The sequence below is a fragment of the Nematostella vectensis genome, chromosome 8 (genome assembly GCF_932526225.1).
Source record: "Nematostella vectensis chromosome 8, jaNemVect1.1, whole genome shotgun sequence".
In the NCBI taxonomy this organism is placed as follows: Eukaryota; Metazoa; Cnidaria; class Anthozoa; order Actiniaria; family Edwardsiidae; genus Nematostella; species Nematostella vectensis.
The window spans coordinates 99,747-121,198 of NC_064041.1; the positions used below are offsets into that span (position 1 = coordinate 99,747).

Sequence of the window (21,452 nt, forward strand, 5' to 3'; positions counted from 1 at the left end):
CATTTTAAAGACACCTAGATCCCCCTAAATTACCCCTATCAGTCAACACAAAAAGGTATCAAATGCTGGCTCCACCTTTAGGCAGTGCCTAAATCTATATATTAACTAAAAGATATCATAACATCATTATAGCTTACAGATATCATAACATCATTATAACTAAAAGATATCATAAAATCGTTATAACTTAAAGATATCGTAACATCATTATAACTAAAAGATATCATATCATCATTATAGCTTACAGATATTATAACATCATTATAACTAAAACATATATATGTTATTTACCAGCTGGGAGGCACGTATCGTGAAATACCGTGATCGAGGTCTTGAAAATACTGACCGAGGCCGATGGCCATATTAATTTTTTCCTCAATAGATTTTCCAACTTTGTTTGCCATACGGTCTTATGGTTGCACGAGGCAACGTGAATGTTCGTGAAGATTTTATTCGCTCATGATCATTCAATAAACTCCATTTTGTATTTCCAGACAACGCTTTTAATCCTCCAGAAATATAGAACCCCCAAAGAAGACATTCTCTGAGTTTTGACCAACAATTTTGTAAAATAATTTAGTTCAAATTGATACGTCGTTCTCAACTCGAATTCATCGTAGAAATGTTTTCTTTCGCTTTAAATCCTCCACAGACGATAAGAAAAACGTATACGTTAAGCTGATTATGCAGATAAGTTCATTGAGTAATTTGTCGTTTTTTTTCATATAAAGAGACGATTTGCTGCCTTTTCTTATCCCAAATAAACTTTCAGCAAACTTGAAATTCTCGCGCGCGTTGCAAAATCATTATGGCGAAAAAATTGTCAAAACACAGGGAGTTTGAAGCCGATTTTCCGTAAAGTCGTCGATTCTAGATAAAATGACAAATAAAATGCCGTTTTAGTATGAATATCTCTAACCTCGGGAGTAAAAATCAAGTTTTCGATGGCCATTTTACAAATCAACTCACAATTTCGAGCTTTGGAGGTGAGCGGTCCGGTATCGCGGGGTCCGGATCGTAGGATACCGGACCTCACGAGAGCTAATCAGAGCGCGCGATTTGATGGATCCCTGACCCCGAAAAAAAAATAAATCAAAATATCATTACTGCGCAAAGATATCATAACATTATTTATTCATTTGTTGGTTGGTTTGTTTGTTTATTTATTTGCAATATTTAAGAAGGCCACCCAATTCAGCAAAGCTGGTTTAAATGGGGACAAAAAATAATACAGAAAAATATACGATAAGCTACAATACATTACATAACAGGTTACAAGTATTTGCATGGAGCTTAGTTTCATAGGTATTGTTTGAGTTTAGACTTGAAATGAGGAAGAGAAGTTATAGAACATATATCGTTCCATCATAACATCATTTTATTATAACATCATCACTGCGCAGTGATATCATAACATCATTTTATTATAACATCATCACTGCGCAGTGATATCATAACATCATTTTATTATAACATCATCACTGCGCAGTGATATCATAACATCATTTTATTATAACATCATAACTGCGCAGTGATATAATAACATCATTTTATTATAACATCATCACTGCGCAGTGATATCATAACATCATTTTATTATAACATCATCACTGCGCAGTGATATCATAACATCATTTTATTATAACATCATCACTGCGCAGTGATATCATAACATCATTTTATTATAACATCATAACTGCGCAGTGATATAATAACATCATTTTATTATAACATCATCACTGCGCAGTGATATCATAACATCATTTTATTATAACATCATCACTGCGCAGTGATATCATAACATCATTTTATTATAACATCATCACTGCGCAGTGATATCATAACATCATTTTATTATAACATCATCACTGCGCAGTGATATAATAACATCATTTTATTATAACATCATCACTGCGCAGTGATATCATAACATCATTTTATTATAACATCATCACGGCGCAGTGATATCATAACATCATTTTATTATAACATCATCACTGCGCAGTGATATCATAACATCATTTTATTATAACATAATCACTGAGCAGTGATATCATAACATCATTTTATTATAACATCATCACTGCGCAGTGATATCATAACATCATTTTATTATAACATCATCACTGCGCAGTGATATCATAACATCATTTTATTATAACATCATCACTGCGCAGTGATATCATAACATCATTTTATTATAACATCATCACTGCGCAGTGAAATCATAACATCATTTTATTATAACATCATCACTGCGCAGTGATATCATAACATCATTTTATTATAACATCATCACTGCGCAGTGATATAATAACATCATTTTATTATAACATCATAACTGCGCAGTGATATCATAACATCATTTTATTATAACATCATCACTGCGCAGTGATATCATAACATCATTTTATTATAACATCATCACTGCGCAGTGATATCATAACATCATTTTATTATAACATCATCACTGCGCAGTGATATAATAACATCATTCTATTATAACATCATCACTGCGCAGTGGGCGGAGGGTAGCAGCAATTCTGATTTTGACAAAATCAAGATTATTTCGAAGCAAATACTTCATAAAATACTATAATCCCGATTCGTGATCGCTTATTGCCTCACCCGCGTTTCTTGACAGGGAGAATGCATTATAAACATAACATGAAGTACCAGCGTTTCTTCAAAAAATATGATTATTTTTATGGCGTCATCAATGACGGCACACAACACGATTCTGTTTCGGCCCCTTTGACACTAACATGACGTCAGCTATTGGGAGCTCATTGGGTCCGAGGTCTCCGCTATTGGGAAGTTTATCGGAGAGGAATTAAAATCTATTGGGAGCTTGTCGGAGCAGAGATCTCAGCTATTGGGAGCTTGTCGGAGCGGAGATCTCAGCTATTGGGAGCTTGTCTGAGTGGGAGCCTCAGCTATTGGGAGCTTGTGAAAGTGGGGGTCTAAGCTATTGGGAGTGTGGAAGTGGGGGTCTAAGCTATTGGGAGCGTGAGGAAGTGGGGGTCTAAGCTAGTAGGAGCGTGTAACAGTGGGGGTCTAATCTATTGGGAGTGTGAGGAAGTGGGGGTCTAAGCTATTGGGAGCGTGAGGAAGTGGGGGTCTAAGCTAGTAGGAGAGTGTAACAGTGGGGGTCTAAGCTATTGGGAGTGTGAGGAAGTGGGGGTCTAAGCTATTGGGAGCGTGAGAAAGTGGGGGTCTAAGCTAGTAGGAGCGTGTAACAGTGGGGGACCAAGCTATTGGGAGCTCATCGGGGCGGGGGTCTCATTTAGTAGGAGCTCATCTGGGCGGGGATCTCATTGAGTAGGAGCTCATCGGGCTCTTATTTATTGGGAACGTATCGGAGCGGGAGTCTCACCTATTGGGAGCGGGTCGGAAATGGAAAAGGGTTTGGAGGTTTGGTAGTAATTTTTTTTTTGGACTCTATTTTTTTTCTATAAACATCCCAAAAATGTTTTTTTTTTTCATGAGTGTCTTTCAATTCAAAATGCTGTACGGGTTCTTACATGAATAGATATTAGTAAAAATATTACCTATTATAAATTGTTATTCTTGTTTGGATAATTAACAGCAGGATACTCGGCGTCCATGAGAATCAAACTGAAGTACCTATTTTTATCATGGTCATGAACAATATAACTTTCTTTCTCTTAACTTCTTACATATTTCTGTCATTAGCCTAAAAAAGTGTCCTTTACTTTTGGGGGGATAACGACTATCGAGTATTAGTATTAGTATCTTGTAAGGGAAAATTTTCGATATCGTGCATCTAGTATCGAGCATCGGACATCGAGTATCTGGTATCTTGCTTGGAAAATCCATACCACCTTAGTTAACTTTTTCTACCGGATGAGGCATCGAGTAATCTCTGGCAGTATCCATTTTTACCGTTTTGCAACAGTTCGGCGGACAGAAATGTAGACAATGTGTTGTACATTGAACTGGACAACCTACAAAACACAGGCAAAACTGTCTTAAAAAAAAACAGGCAACACTTTCTTATAAAATACAGGCAACCTTTTCCTATAAAACACAGGCAACACTTTCTTATAAAACACAGGCAACACTGTCTTATAAAACACAGGCAACACTGTCTTATAAAACACAGGCAACACTGTCTTATAAAACACAGGCAACACTGTCTTATAAAACACAGGCAACACTGTCTTACAAAACACAGGCAATACTTTCTTATAAAACACAGGCAACACTGTCTTAAAAAACACAAGCAACACTTTCTTATAAAACACAGGCAACACTGCCTTACAAAACACAGGCAACACTGTCTTAAAAAACACAAGCAACACTTTCTTATAAAACACAGGCAACACTGTCTTAAAAAAACACAGGCAACACTGTCTTACAAAACACAGGCAACGCTGTCTTATAAAACACAGGCAACACTTTCTTATAAAACACAGGCAACACTGTCTTATAAAACACAGGCAACACTGTCTTACAAAACACAGGCAACACTGTCTTATAAAACACAAGCAACACTTTCTTATAAAACACAGGCAACACTGTCTTACAAAACACAGGCAACACTGTCTTACAAAACACAGGCAACACTGTCTTACAAAACACAAGCAACACTGTCTTACAAAACACAGGCAACACTGTCTTATAAAACACAGGCAACACTGTCTTATAAAACACAGGCAACACTGTCTTATAAAACACAGGCAACACTGTCTTACAAAACACAAGCAACACTGTCTTAAAAAACACAAGCAACACTGTCTTAAAAAACACAGGCAACACTGTCTTACAAAACACAGGCAACGCTGTCTTAAAAAACACAGGCAACACTTTCTTATAAAACACAGGCAACACTGTCTTACAAAACACAAGCAACACTGTCTTACAAAACACAGGCAACACTTTCTTATAAAACACAGGCAGCACTGTCTTACAAAACACAAGCAACACTGCCTTACAAAACACAGGCAACACTGTCTTACAAAACACAGGCAACACTGTCTTACAAAACACAGGCAACACTTTCTTATAAAACACAGGCAACACTGTCTTAAAAAACACAGGCAACACTGTCTTACAAAACACAGGCAACACTGTCTTACAAAACACAGGCAACACTGTCTTACAAAACACAGGCAACACTGTCTTACAAAACACAGGCAACACTGTCTTACAAAACACAGGCAATACTTTCTTATAAAACACAGGCAACACTGTCTTATAAAACACAGGCAACACTGTCTTATAAAACACAGGCAACACTGTCTTACAAAACACAGGCAACACTGTCTTACAAAACACAAGAAACACTGTCTTACAAAACACAGGCAACACTGTCTTACAAAACACAGGCAACACTGTCTTACAAAACACAGGCAACACTGTCTTATAAAACACAGGCAACACTGTCTTACAAAACACAGGCAATACTTTCTTGTAAAACACAGGCAACACTGTCTTATAAAACACAGGCAACACTGTCTTATAAAACACAGGCAACACTGTCTTACAAAACACAGGCAACACTGTCTTACAAAACACAAGAAACACTGTCTTACAAAACACAGGCAACACTTTCTTACAAAACACAGGCAATACTTTCTTATAAAACACAGGCAACACTGTCTTAAAAAACACAGGCAACACTTTCTTATAAAACACAGGCAACACTGTCTTATAAAACACAGGCAACACTGTCTTAAAAAAACACAGGCAACACTGTCTTACAAAAACACAGGCAACACTGTCTTACAAAACACAGGCAACACTTTCTTATAAAACACAGGCAACACTTTCTTATAAAACACAGGCAACACTGTCTTACAAAACACAGGCAACACTGTCTTACAAAACACAGGCAACACTGTCTTACAAAACACAAGCAACACTGTCTTACAAAACACAGGCAACACTGTCTTATAAAACACAGGCAACACTGTCTTACAAAACACAGGCAACACTGTCTTACAAAACACAAGCAACACTGTCTTAAAAAACACAAGCAACACTGTCTTAAAAAACACAGGCAACACTGTCTTACAAAACACAGGCAACGCTGTCTTAAAAAACACAGGCAACACTTTCTTATAAAACACAGGCAACACTGTCTTACAAAACACAAGCAACACTGTCTTACAAAACACAGGCAACACTTTCTTATAAAACACAGGCAGCACTGTCTTACAAAACACAAGCAACACTGCCTTACAAAACACAGGCAACACTGTCTTACAAAACACAGGCAACACTGTCTTACAAAACACAGGCAACACTTTCTTATAAAACACAGGCAACACTGTCTTAAAAAACACAGGCAACACTGTCTTACAAAACACAGGCAACACTGTCTTACAAAACACAGGCAACACTGTCTTACAAAACACAGGCAACACTGTCTTACAAAACACAGGCAATACTGTCTTATAAAACACAGGCAACACTGTCTTATAAAACACAGGCAACACTGTCTTACAAAACACAGGCAACACTGTCTTACAAAACACAAGCAACACTGTCTTAAAAAACACAAGCAACACTGTCTTAAAAAACACAGGCAACACTGTCTTACAAAACACAGGCAACGCTGTCTTAAAAAACACAGGCAACACTTTCTTATAAAACACAGGCAACACTGTCTTACAAAACACAAGCAACACTGTCTTACAAAACACAGGCAACACTTTCTTATAAAACACAGGCAGCACTGTCTTACAAAACACAGGCAACACTGTCTTACAAAACACAGGCAATACTTTCTTATAAAACACAGGCAACACTGTCTTAAAAAACACAGGCAACACTTTCTTATAAAACACAGGCAACACTGTCTTATAAAACACAGGCAACACTGTCTTAAAAAAACACAGGCAACACTGTCTTACAAAAACACAGGCAACACTGTCTTACAAAACACAGGCAACACTTTCTTATAAAACACAGGCAACACTTTCTTATAAAACACAGGCAACACTGTCTTACAAAACACAGGCAACACTGTCTTACAAAACACAGGCAACACTGTCTTACAAAACACAAGCAACACTGTCTTACAAAACACAGGCAACACTGTCTTATAAAACACAGGCAACACTGTCTTACAAAACACAGGCAACACTGTCTTACAAAACACAAGAAACACTGTCTTAAAAAACACAAGCAACACTGTCTTAAAAAACACAGGCAACACTGTCTTACAAAACACAGGCAACGCTGTCTTAAAAAACACAGGCAACACTTTCTTATAAAACACAGGCAACACTGTCTTACAAAACACAAGCAACACTGTCTTACAAAACACAGGCAACACTTTCTTATAAAACACAGGCAGCACTGTCTTACAAAACACAAGCAACACTGCCTTGCAAAACACAGGCAACACTGTCTTACAAAACACAGGCAACACTGTCTTACAAAACACAGGCAACACTTTCTTATAAAACACAGGCAACACTGTCTTAAAAAACACAGGCAACACTGTCTTACAAAACACAGGCAACACTGTCTTACAAAACACAGGCAACACTGTCTTACAAAACACAGGCAACACTGTCTTACAAAACACAGGCAACACTGTCTTATAAAACACAGGCAACACTGTCTTACAAAACACAGGCAATACTTTCTTATAAAACACAGGCAACACTGTCTTATAAAACACAGGCAACACTGTCTTATAAAACACAGGCAATACTTTCTTATAAAACACAGGCAACACTGTCTTAAAAAACACAGGCAACACTTTCTTATAAAACACAGGCAACACTGTCTTATAAAACACAGGCAACACTTTCTTATAAAACACAGGCAACACTGTCTTAAAAAACACAGGCAACTGAATCGTTTGATACACTGGCTTCCCAGGCTATCTGATGTACCGGTTGGTGTTGGCGCTGCCGGGGGATGGTAGTGGTAATGGACGTGTAATGATGGCTGCTCTGAAAACGGAAACAGGTCACTTTAGTCATCAGTCAGGAAGTGACCTATATTTATTTTATTTTATTGTATTTTTAAACTTACCTGTGGTAGGAGGGTAAGACGGTGAAGGAGGTTTAACACCTGGAGAATAAAGATGTCTTTAAGTGAAGCTAAACGAGGGGAAAAGTTATAAGTTTTTGAATGCAGGCTATGGAAAAGAAAGTAGATGGTTTCTTAAGGGTATTGCACTGAATTGATCATTTTAAGGAAAAGATGGATTTTGCAGAACCTTTCATTTTAAGGAAATTAGATTTCACATTACAATCCCGATTATCTGCTGCTAGTAGCTCTTAAAAAGGGTCTATTGGCGAACTTCTTCGACCCTGTTGCCTGTTGCTGATATTAAAAGAGCTGTAACTCAGAGAAGATTTGAGGTTTTAAAATGAGACTCAGCAAATAATATATAGGGAAGTTCACAGAGATCGATGAGATTATCGCGTCACACTCGTTAGCACGTGACCAAGAATTGAAAAGGTTTCATTAAAAAGTTACAAATCGATTAATCATAGCAATTATGTACGTGAAACAGTCGTTGAAGTGACTCGATTTCTATGATAAGCGCCCTCATTTATGGCAAACTTGTGGTGACGTCATGTACCTGCAGATGCCGTGACCTCCACAGGAATGTAGTCATCACACGTGGTCAGCGGCTGCAAGGTTATGCTATTGTCACCAAATAAAAGGATCGCTTTTTCCCTCGTAGGGTCAAACGCCTTGAATGTGATGTGGTGATGGAGCTGTGGCCGTCGTATCACTGTCTTAAGCTTGAAATCTTTGCTAGTGATGAGATAACTGTCGTCTTTTAGATCACTGGTTATCACGACCGGTCGGTGTGCCATGTTAATAAACCGCAGAGCGATGCACGTTTCTAGAGACAATGGTGTACTTAGTTTTAGATACATTTACCCCCTTTCCCCTCGCACTAACAAAAAATATCATCAGTCATTTATGTACCCGAGCACCTGAGCTAGTAAATTTAAATATAAACTAGCATGCCTTTAATTCATGCTATATAAAGATATACAACATCTGGCCTTTAATTCATGGCTATATAAAATTATTACGCATATTCTATAAACTTTTGAAATTTCACAACGCAAGAAGTTTACAATACTGCTTGAAGAACCTCTTACCATTAGGTTTAAGCTTCCGTTGCCTCCCTTCCTTGATGGACTGACCGGGGATCTTGGGCGGTTGATGGTCGAGCACGCCTTTACAACTCATAGTTGGGCTGGCATTAGATGGCATCGGAAGGAAGTTAAATGAGCATCTCTCGAGGAACTCGTTGGTAGGGTTATTGTACTCGAGGTGGATACCGGTGTTGAAGTTGTTCTTGCGCTTGTCTTCACAAGTGAACCAAAGGTAGTGGTAGAAACTCATGATTTGCAACGCAGACGGGAAGCTCATTATCTTGTAGAAAGCAAAAGTTGCTTCTCGAGCTGAGGAGGTAATATACCAGCTTTGATTACTACTACAATCCTTATTATCACAGACAACTCGCTATTAAAGACAACTCGCTACCACAGACAACTTGCTATCACCGACAACTCGCTATCACAGACAACTCGCTATCACAGACAACTCGCTATCACCGACAACTCGCTATCACAGACAACTCGCTATTACAGACAACTCGCTATTACAGATTCAATTACCATTCTCAAAAAGCACATTAGTGGGCTGCGTTAAATGTACTGTGGACTACGACGGCAAATGGATTTGATACAGAATTCAATAGCAGCACGTGGCAATGCGTTCTGTCTGATAAATTTCAGCCATTTAGGGGGTGGGATGATGCACTGTAAACTCCCCTAGCTACGTTCGCTACCGTAGAAAATCCTTAGTTTATCTGGCATTAGCATTTTATTTATTCCGTCGTCGTCGTCCTTGTTTAAGGTCCCTGTTATTAAGCATCACTAACCGTAACTGGCGTAGATGTCTTATTACTTACCAAAGTGTAAACTCCCGTCATGTTTCGCCAAGAAGAACCTGTAATTCTTTTGAACAATGTAATGGTCGGGAACGCACGCCGACTGAAGTGAGAAGTCGTCTGAGTTTGTCATTGGAAGAAGGCCCTCCCTAATGATAAAAAACTGGCATGCCCCCCGAAGCGTCACGTGACTATTCACAGACCGGAAGCAAAGGTTTTTGGTCAGATTGATTTGTATCGCGGGCACATCTAGCGAATGGATACTGTAGTGAGCGTTGAACACAACTGAAATAAGTACAATATAACAAATTTAGCAGTGCACAGTGTGATTCAAATAGGAGAAAATATCGATCTCTCGCTCGAAGTCTGAAGGGGGACCCGGTTTTTTTCAATAGTATTTTTAAATTATCAAGTCAAGTTGTTTTCGTAACGAGTAATGTCCGATGTCCGACGTTATTCCCTCCATAAAAATACTCATACGTCGAGAAAGAAACATCGTCCGACAACCAGGTTTGAAAGATATCATGTAGGTGTCAGGAAAGTGTGGGGAGGGGGGGGCGAGATGAGATGCAATGAGATAATGATGTTACAGGATATGTTGTGTGCAAGTAGTCACCGCTGTTGTAGTGGTACTTGCTGATGTTGTTAATGTTACCTTTGCTTGCTGTTCCATCGTCATACACCAGTTTTCTCGCCACCTCATCCGGGTCTTCTCCTTTTTTCGGGTAGTAGACAAACTTGGCCCTTTCCCTTGTAGACTCTCGACTTTCTTGGCTCCCGATCTCACTTTCTACAATGAAGAAAGCGAAATGATCTTTAATAAATTCCAGATATTAAACTCATCTGGGCAAAATGAGTCGATTATTGATATATATTAAAAACACTCTCAACACTAAGCTTAAAGAAAAACAAGATATTCAATACAAAAAAACAAACACACACACACACACACACACATATATACACCTATTTCACAAAAGGTTGTCACCCATTATTTGTAAAATTAAAGGTGTTAAATAAAGTCCAGCAATAGCCAAGCATTGGTAGCCTTTAATGGATAATTGTTTTGATTAAACCATATTCTTCGAGACGCATGGTTACTTTCGGTCGTAGAACTGCCATTTGCCATTTGCCATTTGCACTGACAACCATTATTGCAAAAGCTGTATAACATCAACTAACAACATATATAACGTTCGAACGTTGGCGTCATTATTCGCCAACACAAGCTATCAACCTTAAACAAGCGTAACGAGCTAGTGTCTTCGTGCCGCAACAGGAACAAAGCCTTGTTATGCAACAGCTGAACTATTCAATTTCATCATAACAGCCATTCAAATTTCGCGCCCTATTTTTATGTAAATTTTGTATATAGATAGTATATAAGTGATGGTAGTAATATATTCTTAATAAATTTCCTGATATATATATATATATATAATAGAGAGAGAGAGAATATATATATATATATTCTATTCTCTATATTATATATATTCTCTCTCTCTATTATATATATATCAGGAAATTTATTAAGAATATATTACTACCATCACTTATATACTATCTATATACAAAATTTACATAAAAAAATATATAAAATGATGGTTGAAGGCTTTCATAGAAAGTGCTCAATACTCGAAAGTAGAGCGGTGTATAGTAGGCCCACTCATCAGGGGATTTAATCCCCTGATGAGTGGGCAACCACGAAACAGACCTGTAGGGAAACCTATGTAGTTTGTATTTTTCTCAAACCAACACTAAAAAAATATATATATATATATATTTGGCAGAGTCAATTTCCAGTTTTTGGTGTATATATATATATATATATATATATATATATATATATATATATATATATATATATATATATATATATATATATATATATCTTGGTTTGTAGGAAAAAACACGCGAACTACCGTTTCATCTCTACAAGCCTGTTTCGTGGTTGCCCGCTCATCAGGAGATTTATTAAAAATATATTACTATTATCACTTATATACTATCTATGTACGAATCTGAGCTTGATTATAACAGTTTCAGATAATAACAAAACTTTTCCATCACGAAATAGCATATATTTATAAATTCTTTGGTTTCTACCTTCCAGATTCTATTAATTCACAAATATAATATTCTGTCAATGGCTGTTTGACCTGATTTATTCGCATATCCCAGAGATTCAAAAATTGAGAATGCAATATAAAATAGCCGAATTGATAAATGAACTCTATAGATACCATGCAATAGAGTACAGACATAGACATCCTCTCAAAAAAGGCCTCCCTGCGTGCGTAAAGCAGATTATTGACGTCCAAAAGTTCAACACATTTGTAAACATCGTGAGTGAATCTCGCTACTAGGCCCTAGACATGCGGATGTGATGCGCATGCTCAGACAAAAATCCACCCTGAGAGATTGTCAGTTTTGGTTGAAAGTTTAGTGCAAACCTACCTACAAATGTTGCATTTCCACTATTACCACTCATTAAAGACTCGAAGACAGGCTTTACGCCTTTGTTGGAATTCTTGACGTTTTTGACATTCGATGCGCCCCCCATTCTTTGCAATTTCGCGAATTGTATGGCTGCTTGTTGAGAAGCCACTGTATCTGTTGGTATGGCAACACCGCGGCTTCCGAATGGCGTGCCTTCCCTGTCTGGTTCTACCCCTGGGAGCCGGTACTTCTGCAAATGGTCTGTTGCTCCCCCTGTGACACGAGTCTCCTGATTGGTCGTCACACCAGGCAGTGAAGATGAGCCGGAGCTAAGTGAGGAAAGAATGGAAATATGAAGCGATTTACGCTGTACGGTGTATTAACACATCAGCGTATGGGGCATTCTATCACATGGTACAGTGTATTAGCACATCAGTGTATAGAGCCTCTCACCAAATGCTAATTGTAATAGCACATCAGCGTATGGAGCTGATGCGTGCATCAGCGTATTAGCACATTAGTGTATTATATATATAGATGACACATAACAAGTATATTTGTCGTACGATGTTTCGGCGTCAGGGTAGTTTTAATTTATTGACGTCATCGGTGACGTCACGTGACCATCTCATTGCACCCCACTTGAAACATACATCACACATACCGAGTTTTGTTGTCACACGATGTCTCTTAATGAAATATATTTTTTTATTTTGATGACGTCAGCATATTTTTATTCTATTGACGTCATTGGTGACGTCACAATCACGTGATTATATTGGTGCACCCCCTTGACACCTTCATGACACATACCAAGATTGGTTGTCATACGATGTTTTATTTATTAGATATGGATATTTTTGTTCTTAATGAAATCATAATAGTTTTGCTTTTAGTGACGTCCTCGATGACGTCATCACGTGACCATATTTTTGCACCCCTCCTTGACACAAACATGACACCTGCCAAGTTTGGTTATGAAACAACGTTTCTTTCAAGATATATGAATGTTTTTGCTTTTAATCACGTTTTTTGTTTTAAGTGTGAGGTCATCGATGACGTCACACAGCACGTGACCATATTCTTGCATCCCCCTTGACACCTACATGACACCTACCGAGTTTGGTTGCCATACGATGTTTCCTTCGTGAAATATACATTTTTATTTTTATGACGTCAGCATATTTTTGCTTCTAGTGACGTCATCGGTAACGTCACAATCACGTGACTATATAGGTGCACCCCCGTTGTTACATTAATGACACATACCAAATTTGGTTGTCTTATGTATATATGAATATAGATATGACATCGTGATAGTTTTGCTTTAAGGGTGTACTGACATCTGTTGCTAAGAAAAAATTGAATATAGCATAAAAGCTTTGTGGAAAGTCATAAGGGTCTGATATTTGCCAAGTTGACCACCACAAGTGTGCTGATTTTTTTTATAACGTTATCCAGTGACGTCATAATGTGACGTCATAGATACAGATAAAAGCAAATACTTCAAGTAAAATTGCTCGAAAACAAATATTAAATAGGTTTTATGAATATTGTGGGATGGGCGCATTAAGCCGAGCATGCATTTTAAAAATGATTGAAGTAATTGTAAAGAAAGTTAAAAGTAATTGTTTTTTATGATTTTTAAAGGTCCTGAAATCCAGATTATTTGATATAATTTTGGTTTCTGTTAGATTAACACTAAATCCATGCTTGGCTATACGAAGGAGAATTTTTTAAAAAGGAATACAGAAAAAATATTGCGTTTTGAAATAACTTGGCGACAAAAAAAGCTTTTTTTTAGAAAACGCAGAACCGGAAGTGAAACAGAGTCCGCGCGTGCTCATTCGGCCTACTCAGACACACTGATATCTCACATGATGAAATTTAAATGAGGCGCGCAGGTAGTGAAAATTGAAAACTTTGGCTTAAAAAAGGTTGGCTTGACTAAATCTTCGCTGGATCTTCGTTTTTACAAAACATTGGAAATATCATCACCCGAAAAGGCTGAGATCAACTTGAAGTCAATTTTTGGGAGCTTGAAATGCATATTTTTATTTCTTTTAACTTCGGGAAAGCTTGGAATGACGAATTCCGTGTTATGTATATGCGCGCGCTCAACGCCACCAGCGTAGCAACGTCGTTCCTGAGCAACACTAATGTCAGTACACCCTTAAGAGTCGTCACCGATGACTTCACGGATCACGTGACCATATCTTGGCGCCGCCCTTGACACATACATGACACCTACTAAGTTTGGTTGCTATACAATGTTTCTTTCAAAAGATATTAATGTTTTGAATCTTGAAGACGTCAGCATAATTTTGCTTCTAGTGACTTTATCGATGACGTCACATATCACGCGACAGCATATTTGCACCTTCCTTGACACATACATAACACCTGCCAAGTTTGGTTGTCATACGATGCTTTTAAGGGACGGACGGACGGACATCGCGTCACGAAAACTCGAGTCGACGGGCTACCAATATTTGTTACCATATTTGTTTTATATACCACTTTTTCTTAGGTATGCTACGCTATAATGCCTCTCACCACGTGGTACTGCGTAATAGCACATCAGCGTATGGAACCCTTTCGCCACATTGTATAGTGTATTAGCACATCAGCGCATGGGGCTGCTCACCTCTGCGGGCTCGATTCACGTTCGAGACTAGCCTGCGTGCAGCAGGAAATAGTTCCATTATTACTGTCTGCGAATTACCGACAGAAAGCTTGTTTAGACCCCCCGCGCACCTACCGCTGGAGTGAAGCGATTTCTAATTGGCTATCATCTGGTTCAAATGTAACGATCCACGCGATTGGTTAATAGCTCCATGTACTCTGCATATATAATTTTTCGAAAGTTATGATTTTGCACGAGAGTTTGACAGCGAAGGCGCGAAGCGTGCAAACCAATATATGGCGATTCCTTCGTGTAATTTGTGCCTCACGACGGATGTAGCTAATAGCGAAAGATTTGTCTTCGGGGGTTAAGGGAAGTTCGATATAGCTTTTGAGCTGAAGAGTCTCTCTTCCAAAAGAGTAAGCGAGTATATTTGCCGTCTGCGCTTTAGGAAACTTAAGCGACGAAGACAATTGCTTCAAGAACTGAAACGGATCATTTTTGAATGGCAATGCGTCACTTCGTTAGTTTCTGAAGAATTATGCATCTCAGCCTCGGAAAAAATTAAACGAAGACACCCCGTTGAATCCAAAAGGAAAATATTTAGATTTTAAAGTTCCAGCCGTGGTAGAGAAATAAACATTAGAGCGGCAAAGAGCTTTTTATCAGCTCTGAAAGCAAGTTTTGATGTTATCGAATCTTGGCCTACTCAAATCCTGTCATGCTGACGGCTTTACGTGCTCGAATGACGACTCTTCGTCAATGAATTAGCTAGAGCTATCCACAAAGTAAAACTAGGAAACCTAGTCAAGAAACGAGCGCGGAAAGGTTCTTTGAAGCTTATATTTATCTTTCCCCTCCTTCGCTTCTACGCTCACTCTTTGCGCACGCCTTAACGCTTGCTAACACGCCTGTCTATTCTCTTCTTTCGATTGGAGTTTTTTGCGTAGCGCTCGCTCTTTGCTTTTAATTTTCAAGACGTCATGTTTCCGCAACTTCACATATACCCTTAGGTCCCTCCCTTTATATTATCTGTAAGTGCAAAAGGCTCCCAAAGGGGACCTGGGTACCATTATATGTCCACAGTGCTCGAATTTTGGCAGGCGTCAAAATTCTTCTGTTAAATAGCCCAGGCCTCCACTCTTTCTTGAATACGCAACAGAAAACCCTTTTTCCACTAAAACACCTGCGGAGGAGGCTAGTTCGAGACATGGCTTGACCGTAAATTTGACTTCTTAAACGTATGCGATGTGAACCGGCAAAGGCTGTTATGGAAATCTTTTGACCGAAAATACCTTTCTTTTTTACGAACGCTGTGAAAATGATTTTCCAGAGAGTACGCTGGATTCAATCAACCGTTTCGTGGACATTAAAGACATTAAAATGCATAGAGTGCGTGATTTTAGACGTGGGGAACAACTCCCCCAGTAAACGTTTTCACAGCTGATCCGCAATATAAAACAACAATCAATCAGAAATCTGTGTTTTCATCACACAATTCTCTTTCAATTCCCTTTTAATGAAAAAGATACATCCAGAACTTAATACCATTATATTCACACCGATATAGTGGTTATTTAAGCAGGTATTTCATAAATAAAAGATTTCAAGTCTTTATAATGAAGAAAATCGTATTCCAGTGACAAGGGTGTCTTGAGTGACATGATTTCTGAACATTTGCCTGAAGAATTGAAGTTCGTTAATCTGAAAAATATTGTAAATCAAGGAAAATTAAAGGCCTTCTTGTATTAAAATGCATAACATAGACTCTGAGAATGCCTAGGTATTATATTTCACCGAATTGCAGAGAAAAAGAACTTTTTAGGAGTCTGCACGATGCACATCTTGATAAATAAACTCCAAATTCGCCGTCTGCCCAACGTCTTCACGTTCAATTATTTGATAACATTTGGATAACTTTAAAATAATTACATAACTTAACAGATACCAGGACACCATCCTACGAGTAGCATTGTGATCATGAGCATTGAGGAGCAGCTAAAAGGATAAAAACAGGTAGCTAACGAAGTAGAGAAGTGCAGAGGAAAAAGTTTGTTGTGAAAATGTACAAGCTCGCGAGGTGCCCATAACCATATATGGCGCGACGAACCATAAATGGATGCTATGATTGACAATAGCTTTCTAGGACGACATCATGGGCCACGGGGATTCGTTCTCTTACATCATGGTCTCTTGGTTAAAGTCATGCTCTTATTGAAGGGGTTCCCTTATTAAAGTCATGCTCTTATTGAAGGGGTGCCCTTATTAAAGTCATACTCTTATTGAAGTGGTGCCCTTATTAAAAACATGCTCTTATTGAAGTAGTGCCCTTATTAAAGTCTGGCGGCGTATCGGATTAATATCCATGATAAAGAGGGTGTCCTTAGACTGTGGTTACTCTGTAAACAAATACCGAAATATAAGCGAAAGTCTGTTACCTCGATGTAGTTAATGCTGTTGCTGCAGAGCCTGTCGATGCACTGGCACTTCCGTTTTGTAGGTTACTTGACGCCTCAGCACTTCCGGTCTGCTTATTATTTCCTCTCCCAGCACCACCGGTTTGTGTAATACTAACTGTACCAGCATTTCCGGTTTGTGTATTTACTTCCTTGATGGTCACGTGATGGCCAGGGCTCATAAAAATGGCGTGCGCATACGCACGTGTGTTCTTGTACATCTTTAGCGCGTTGTTTATCGTGGTAGTGATGATCTTACGAGCAGCTTTAGCGGCCGCCTGTGCCCCTGCCTCAGCACCAGCCCTCTCTCCAGCCAGAGCACCAGCGTCCCTGCCCGCTTTAGCACCGGAAACGGAAGCAGCACGATCTCCCGAGGTAGCTCCTGCGCGTGCGCCATACCTGGCGGCGTATCGGATCAATATCCACTGAGCTGTCTTGTTATGCTCTGAAAAAAACACCCAAACACGCAATTGTAATGTTTTATAAAATGACACGCACGATACGTTTGACATCTTCACAGTTGTTTGCTCTTACTGTAATCAGTTTCAGAGACGGTTGCTGTCCAAAGGTATTCCGAGCCGATTGGGGCGTGAAAGGTACCATCGGGTCCTTTGAAGGCCACTGACAGATGGTCCGTATCGAACAGCTCCTTCATCAGCGTCTCGATGAAATAATACTTGCCTTTCTCTAACGGGACAGGCCAAGACTGCTGTTCCGGATACCTACAGTAGATACAATGACTACTTGACTACAATGACGGGACCAATTTCTTATCAGTTAAACCCCGCGGAAAAAGGAAAACCATTTAACAGAGTATTCTTATGTCCTGACGAATAAGGACAACCATTTAACAGAGTATTTTTATCCCACTTGTCGTATGTTGATCATGGTCATTTCCTTGTCGTATGTCCATCAGGAGTACTTACTTGTCGCATGTCGATAAGGGGTACCCACTTGTCGTATGTCGATTATGGGTATTTCCTTGTCATAAGTCCATCAGGAGTACTTACTTGTCGTATGTCGATCAAGGGTACTTACTTGTCGTGTGTCAATCAGGAATACATTATTTGTCGTATGTCGATCAGGGGTACTTACTTGTCGTATTCTCCAGGCGCTGTGAAATGTCGATCAGCGACTTGTGCTATCAAGCTCTTGTGATCAGGCAACTCGTCTTTACTCAAGTAAAGTCTGGCACCATTGTCACTTGCTGAAAGAAAAATTCAGTCGGCCACGAACACACTACTAGAGAAGGAACACACGAACACATTAATCACAAACGCACCACGAAAATTTACTGAATATGTTTTCAGTGAGTATTTCTCAGTATGTATATAATAAACAGCACTTCAGTATCACGAACACACCTCTACAGTATCACGAACACACCAATACAGTATCACAAACACACCGCTACAATATCACGAACACACCGCTACAGTATCACGAACAAACCAATATAGTAATCACGAACAACACCAATACAGTATCACAAACACACTAATATAGTATCACGAACACACCGCTACAGTATCACGAACACACCAATATAGTATCACGAACACAACGCTACAGTATCACGAACACACCAATATAGTATCACGAACACACCGCTACAGTATAACGAAAATAACACCACAGTAAAACGAACACATCACTAAAACATCACGAACACATCACGAACACATCACTACAATATCACGAACACATCACTACAATATCACGAACACATCACTACAACATCACGAACACATCACTACAATATCACGAACACATCACTACAACATCACGAACACATCACGAACACATCACTACAATATCACGAACACATCACTACAACATCACGAACACATCACTACAATATCACGAACACATCACTACAACATTACGAACACATCACTACAACATCACGAACACATCACTACAACATCACGAACACATCACGAACACATCACTACAATATCACGAACACATCACTACAATATCACGAACACATCACTACAACATCACGAACACATCACTACAATATCACGAACACATCACGAACACATCACTACAATATCACGAACACATCACTACAATATCACGAACACATCACTACAACATCACGAACACATCACTACAATATCACGAACACATCACTACAATATCACGAACACATCACTACAATATCACGAACACATCACTACAATATCACTACAATATCACGAACACATCACGAAGTCCTCAAGGAGCGCGCAAATCCTTATTCGGCCATCCAAAAGAGGAAAAAAATCACCTGATTTTAAATTTTATATAATACCAATGCATACATACGCCAATCTCCCAACCCCCATTAGCAATGTTTACTACACCCCGAAGTAAAAAGAACAAATAATAACTTACAAATATAGAAAACGTGTGCTCCTGTTTGTTTCGGAACAAAATAAGCTCTGATGCGTGATCCAAAGTTCTCTCCCCAGTTTGAAGGCTGAGTGAAATGAGATCCATATCCTCGCCATGTGGGTAGATAAGGAAAGCGCTCATTTCTACGAAAAGCGTCAATAGAATAGGTGTCAATACCATCCCATTTCTCGATGTACACACCAGTGCGTCTTCTCACCCCTGAAATGTAACACAGGGTCAACTGTTGAAATGATAAACACCGTTCGATAGGGAACGAGACACGAATTGTGTAATTTGGTTTTATTTGGATATCGAGATATCTAACATCTATTTGCTTTGATCCTTTTCCTAAAAGAGTCAAAGTTTAAGAACGCGTATGATTAAGGAATTAAAGTAAAAACATGATTCACAATACTCCACAATGGCTTCGAATCCCACTCTGGCCGTTGGTCTATCAGTGCGAGCTTCGACCTCAGTTGAAAGATCGCCTGCATATGTTATCTTTATGGTATAAAGATCGCCTGCATATGTTATCTTTATGGTATAAGGATCGCCCGCATATGTTATCTTTATGATATAAAGATCGCCTGCATGTTATCTTTATGGTATAAAGATCGCCTGCATATGTTATCTTTATGGTATAAAGATCGCCTCCATATGTTATCTTTATGGTAAAAAGATCGCCCGCATTTGTTATCTTTATGGTATAAAGACTTGATACAGCTCTGGTGTCACGAATTCAAAGTCATCGGGAATTTTTGGTTATTAAAACAAAAGTTAACAAACATTGTTTTTAAAAAAATCTAAACTAAATTTAATATTATGTAGCTTTAAAACTATAAACACACCGCTATCCATAGACAATACAATAAATAGGATTTAAATCATTTATCAAATTAAGAAATGGGTTGAACGGACGCTATTCACATGACGTCTGTGCACTTAACTGTTTATTTTATAACCGCCCTATGTGTACCTAACTGTTTTGTTTGTTAGCGCCCTGTGTCAAAGTGATAATTCAGTTCAATGTAGAACAATAAACATAGAACGTTACACTTCGTCACCTACCAGGGGCAAACGGGTAGATTTCCCCTACGACCTCAATGAGCCAGACACAAAGGAAAAGAAGACTGAACACAGAGATTCTATGAGCAGAACAAAACGTTTTTCTCCCCATTCTAGATGACCATTGTTGTTTTTGTAGCATATAGTAGGTGGTATTGTAGCAGATTATCGCTCGCTTTGAATTAAGACATTCTTTGCCACCGGTAGCGCTACTGGTGGCGATTATATGTGGGTTTTTCTATATTGTTTTGTTAATTGCTAAGAGCTCCCTGCTGGTTTTGCGACACATCCTTTGTCCCATATTTGGGTTGCCGCTCTCCCGCCCCCCAGGCAAAATAAAGAAGCAGAGACCAATGGGTGTAAATAGTGTTAGCGCGAGGAGCCCGCGTGAAGTATTTGACTTTGATGACTTGTAAGTTTTATTTACTCGTCCGTGTAAATAACACGCCTAACCCGCGACTGACAGTAGTGGCAATTAGGCCAAGACAGAGTAATATAATAACTTTTATAATAACTTTATTTTATACAGCAACTCTTTTTCGCTAAACTTTCCAATTAAAATAAATCTACCACCCATACT

General features: G+C 38.7%; 1 protein-coding gene across 1 annotated transcript; it reads right to left on the reverse strand.

The window, feature by feature from the left end:
- Positions 1 to 1,357: 1,357 nt before the first annotated feature.
- LOC116610679 lies at positions 1,358 to 21,082 on the reverse strand. Its single transcript, XM_048731753.1, has 13 exons — positions 20,876 to 21,082; positions 19,808 to 20,026; positions 18,521 to 18,632; positions 17,960 to 18,147; positions 17,408 to 17,870; positions 12,362 to 12,672; positions 10,560 to 10,694; positions 9,926 to 10,189; positions 9,108 to 9,413; positions 8,573 to 8,842; positions 8,017 to 8,055; positions 7,875 to 7,934; positions 1,358 to 3,968 (listed from the first exon to the last, which is right to left on the reverse strand). Exons 1-13 carry the CDS (start codon positions 21,012 to 21,014, stop codon positions 3,847 to 3,849), a joined length of 2,628 nt encoding a protein of 875 aa, XP_048587710.1. The 5' UTR covers positions 21,015 to 21,082; the 3' UTR covers positions 1,358 to 3,846.
- Positions 21,083 to 21,452: the final 370 nt, after the last annotated feature.

Coding starts and splice junctions, on each gene's coding strand:
- LOC116610679 (XM_048731753.1), bottom strand. CDS start 21,014: ATGCTACAAAAACAACAATGGTCATCTAGAATGGGGAGAAAAACGTTT. Junction 10,190..10,559: donor CGATGGAACAGCAAGCAAAG/GTAACATTAACA, acceptor TACTTATTTCAG/TTGTGTTCAACGCTCACTAC. Junction 8,843..9,107: donor ACGGAAGCTTAAACCTAATG/GTAAGAGGTTCT, acceptor CATTGTCTCTAG/AAACGTGCATCGCTCTGCGG.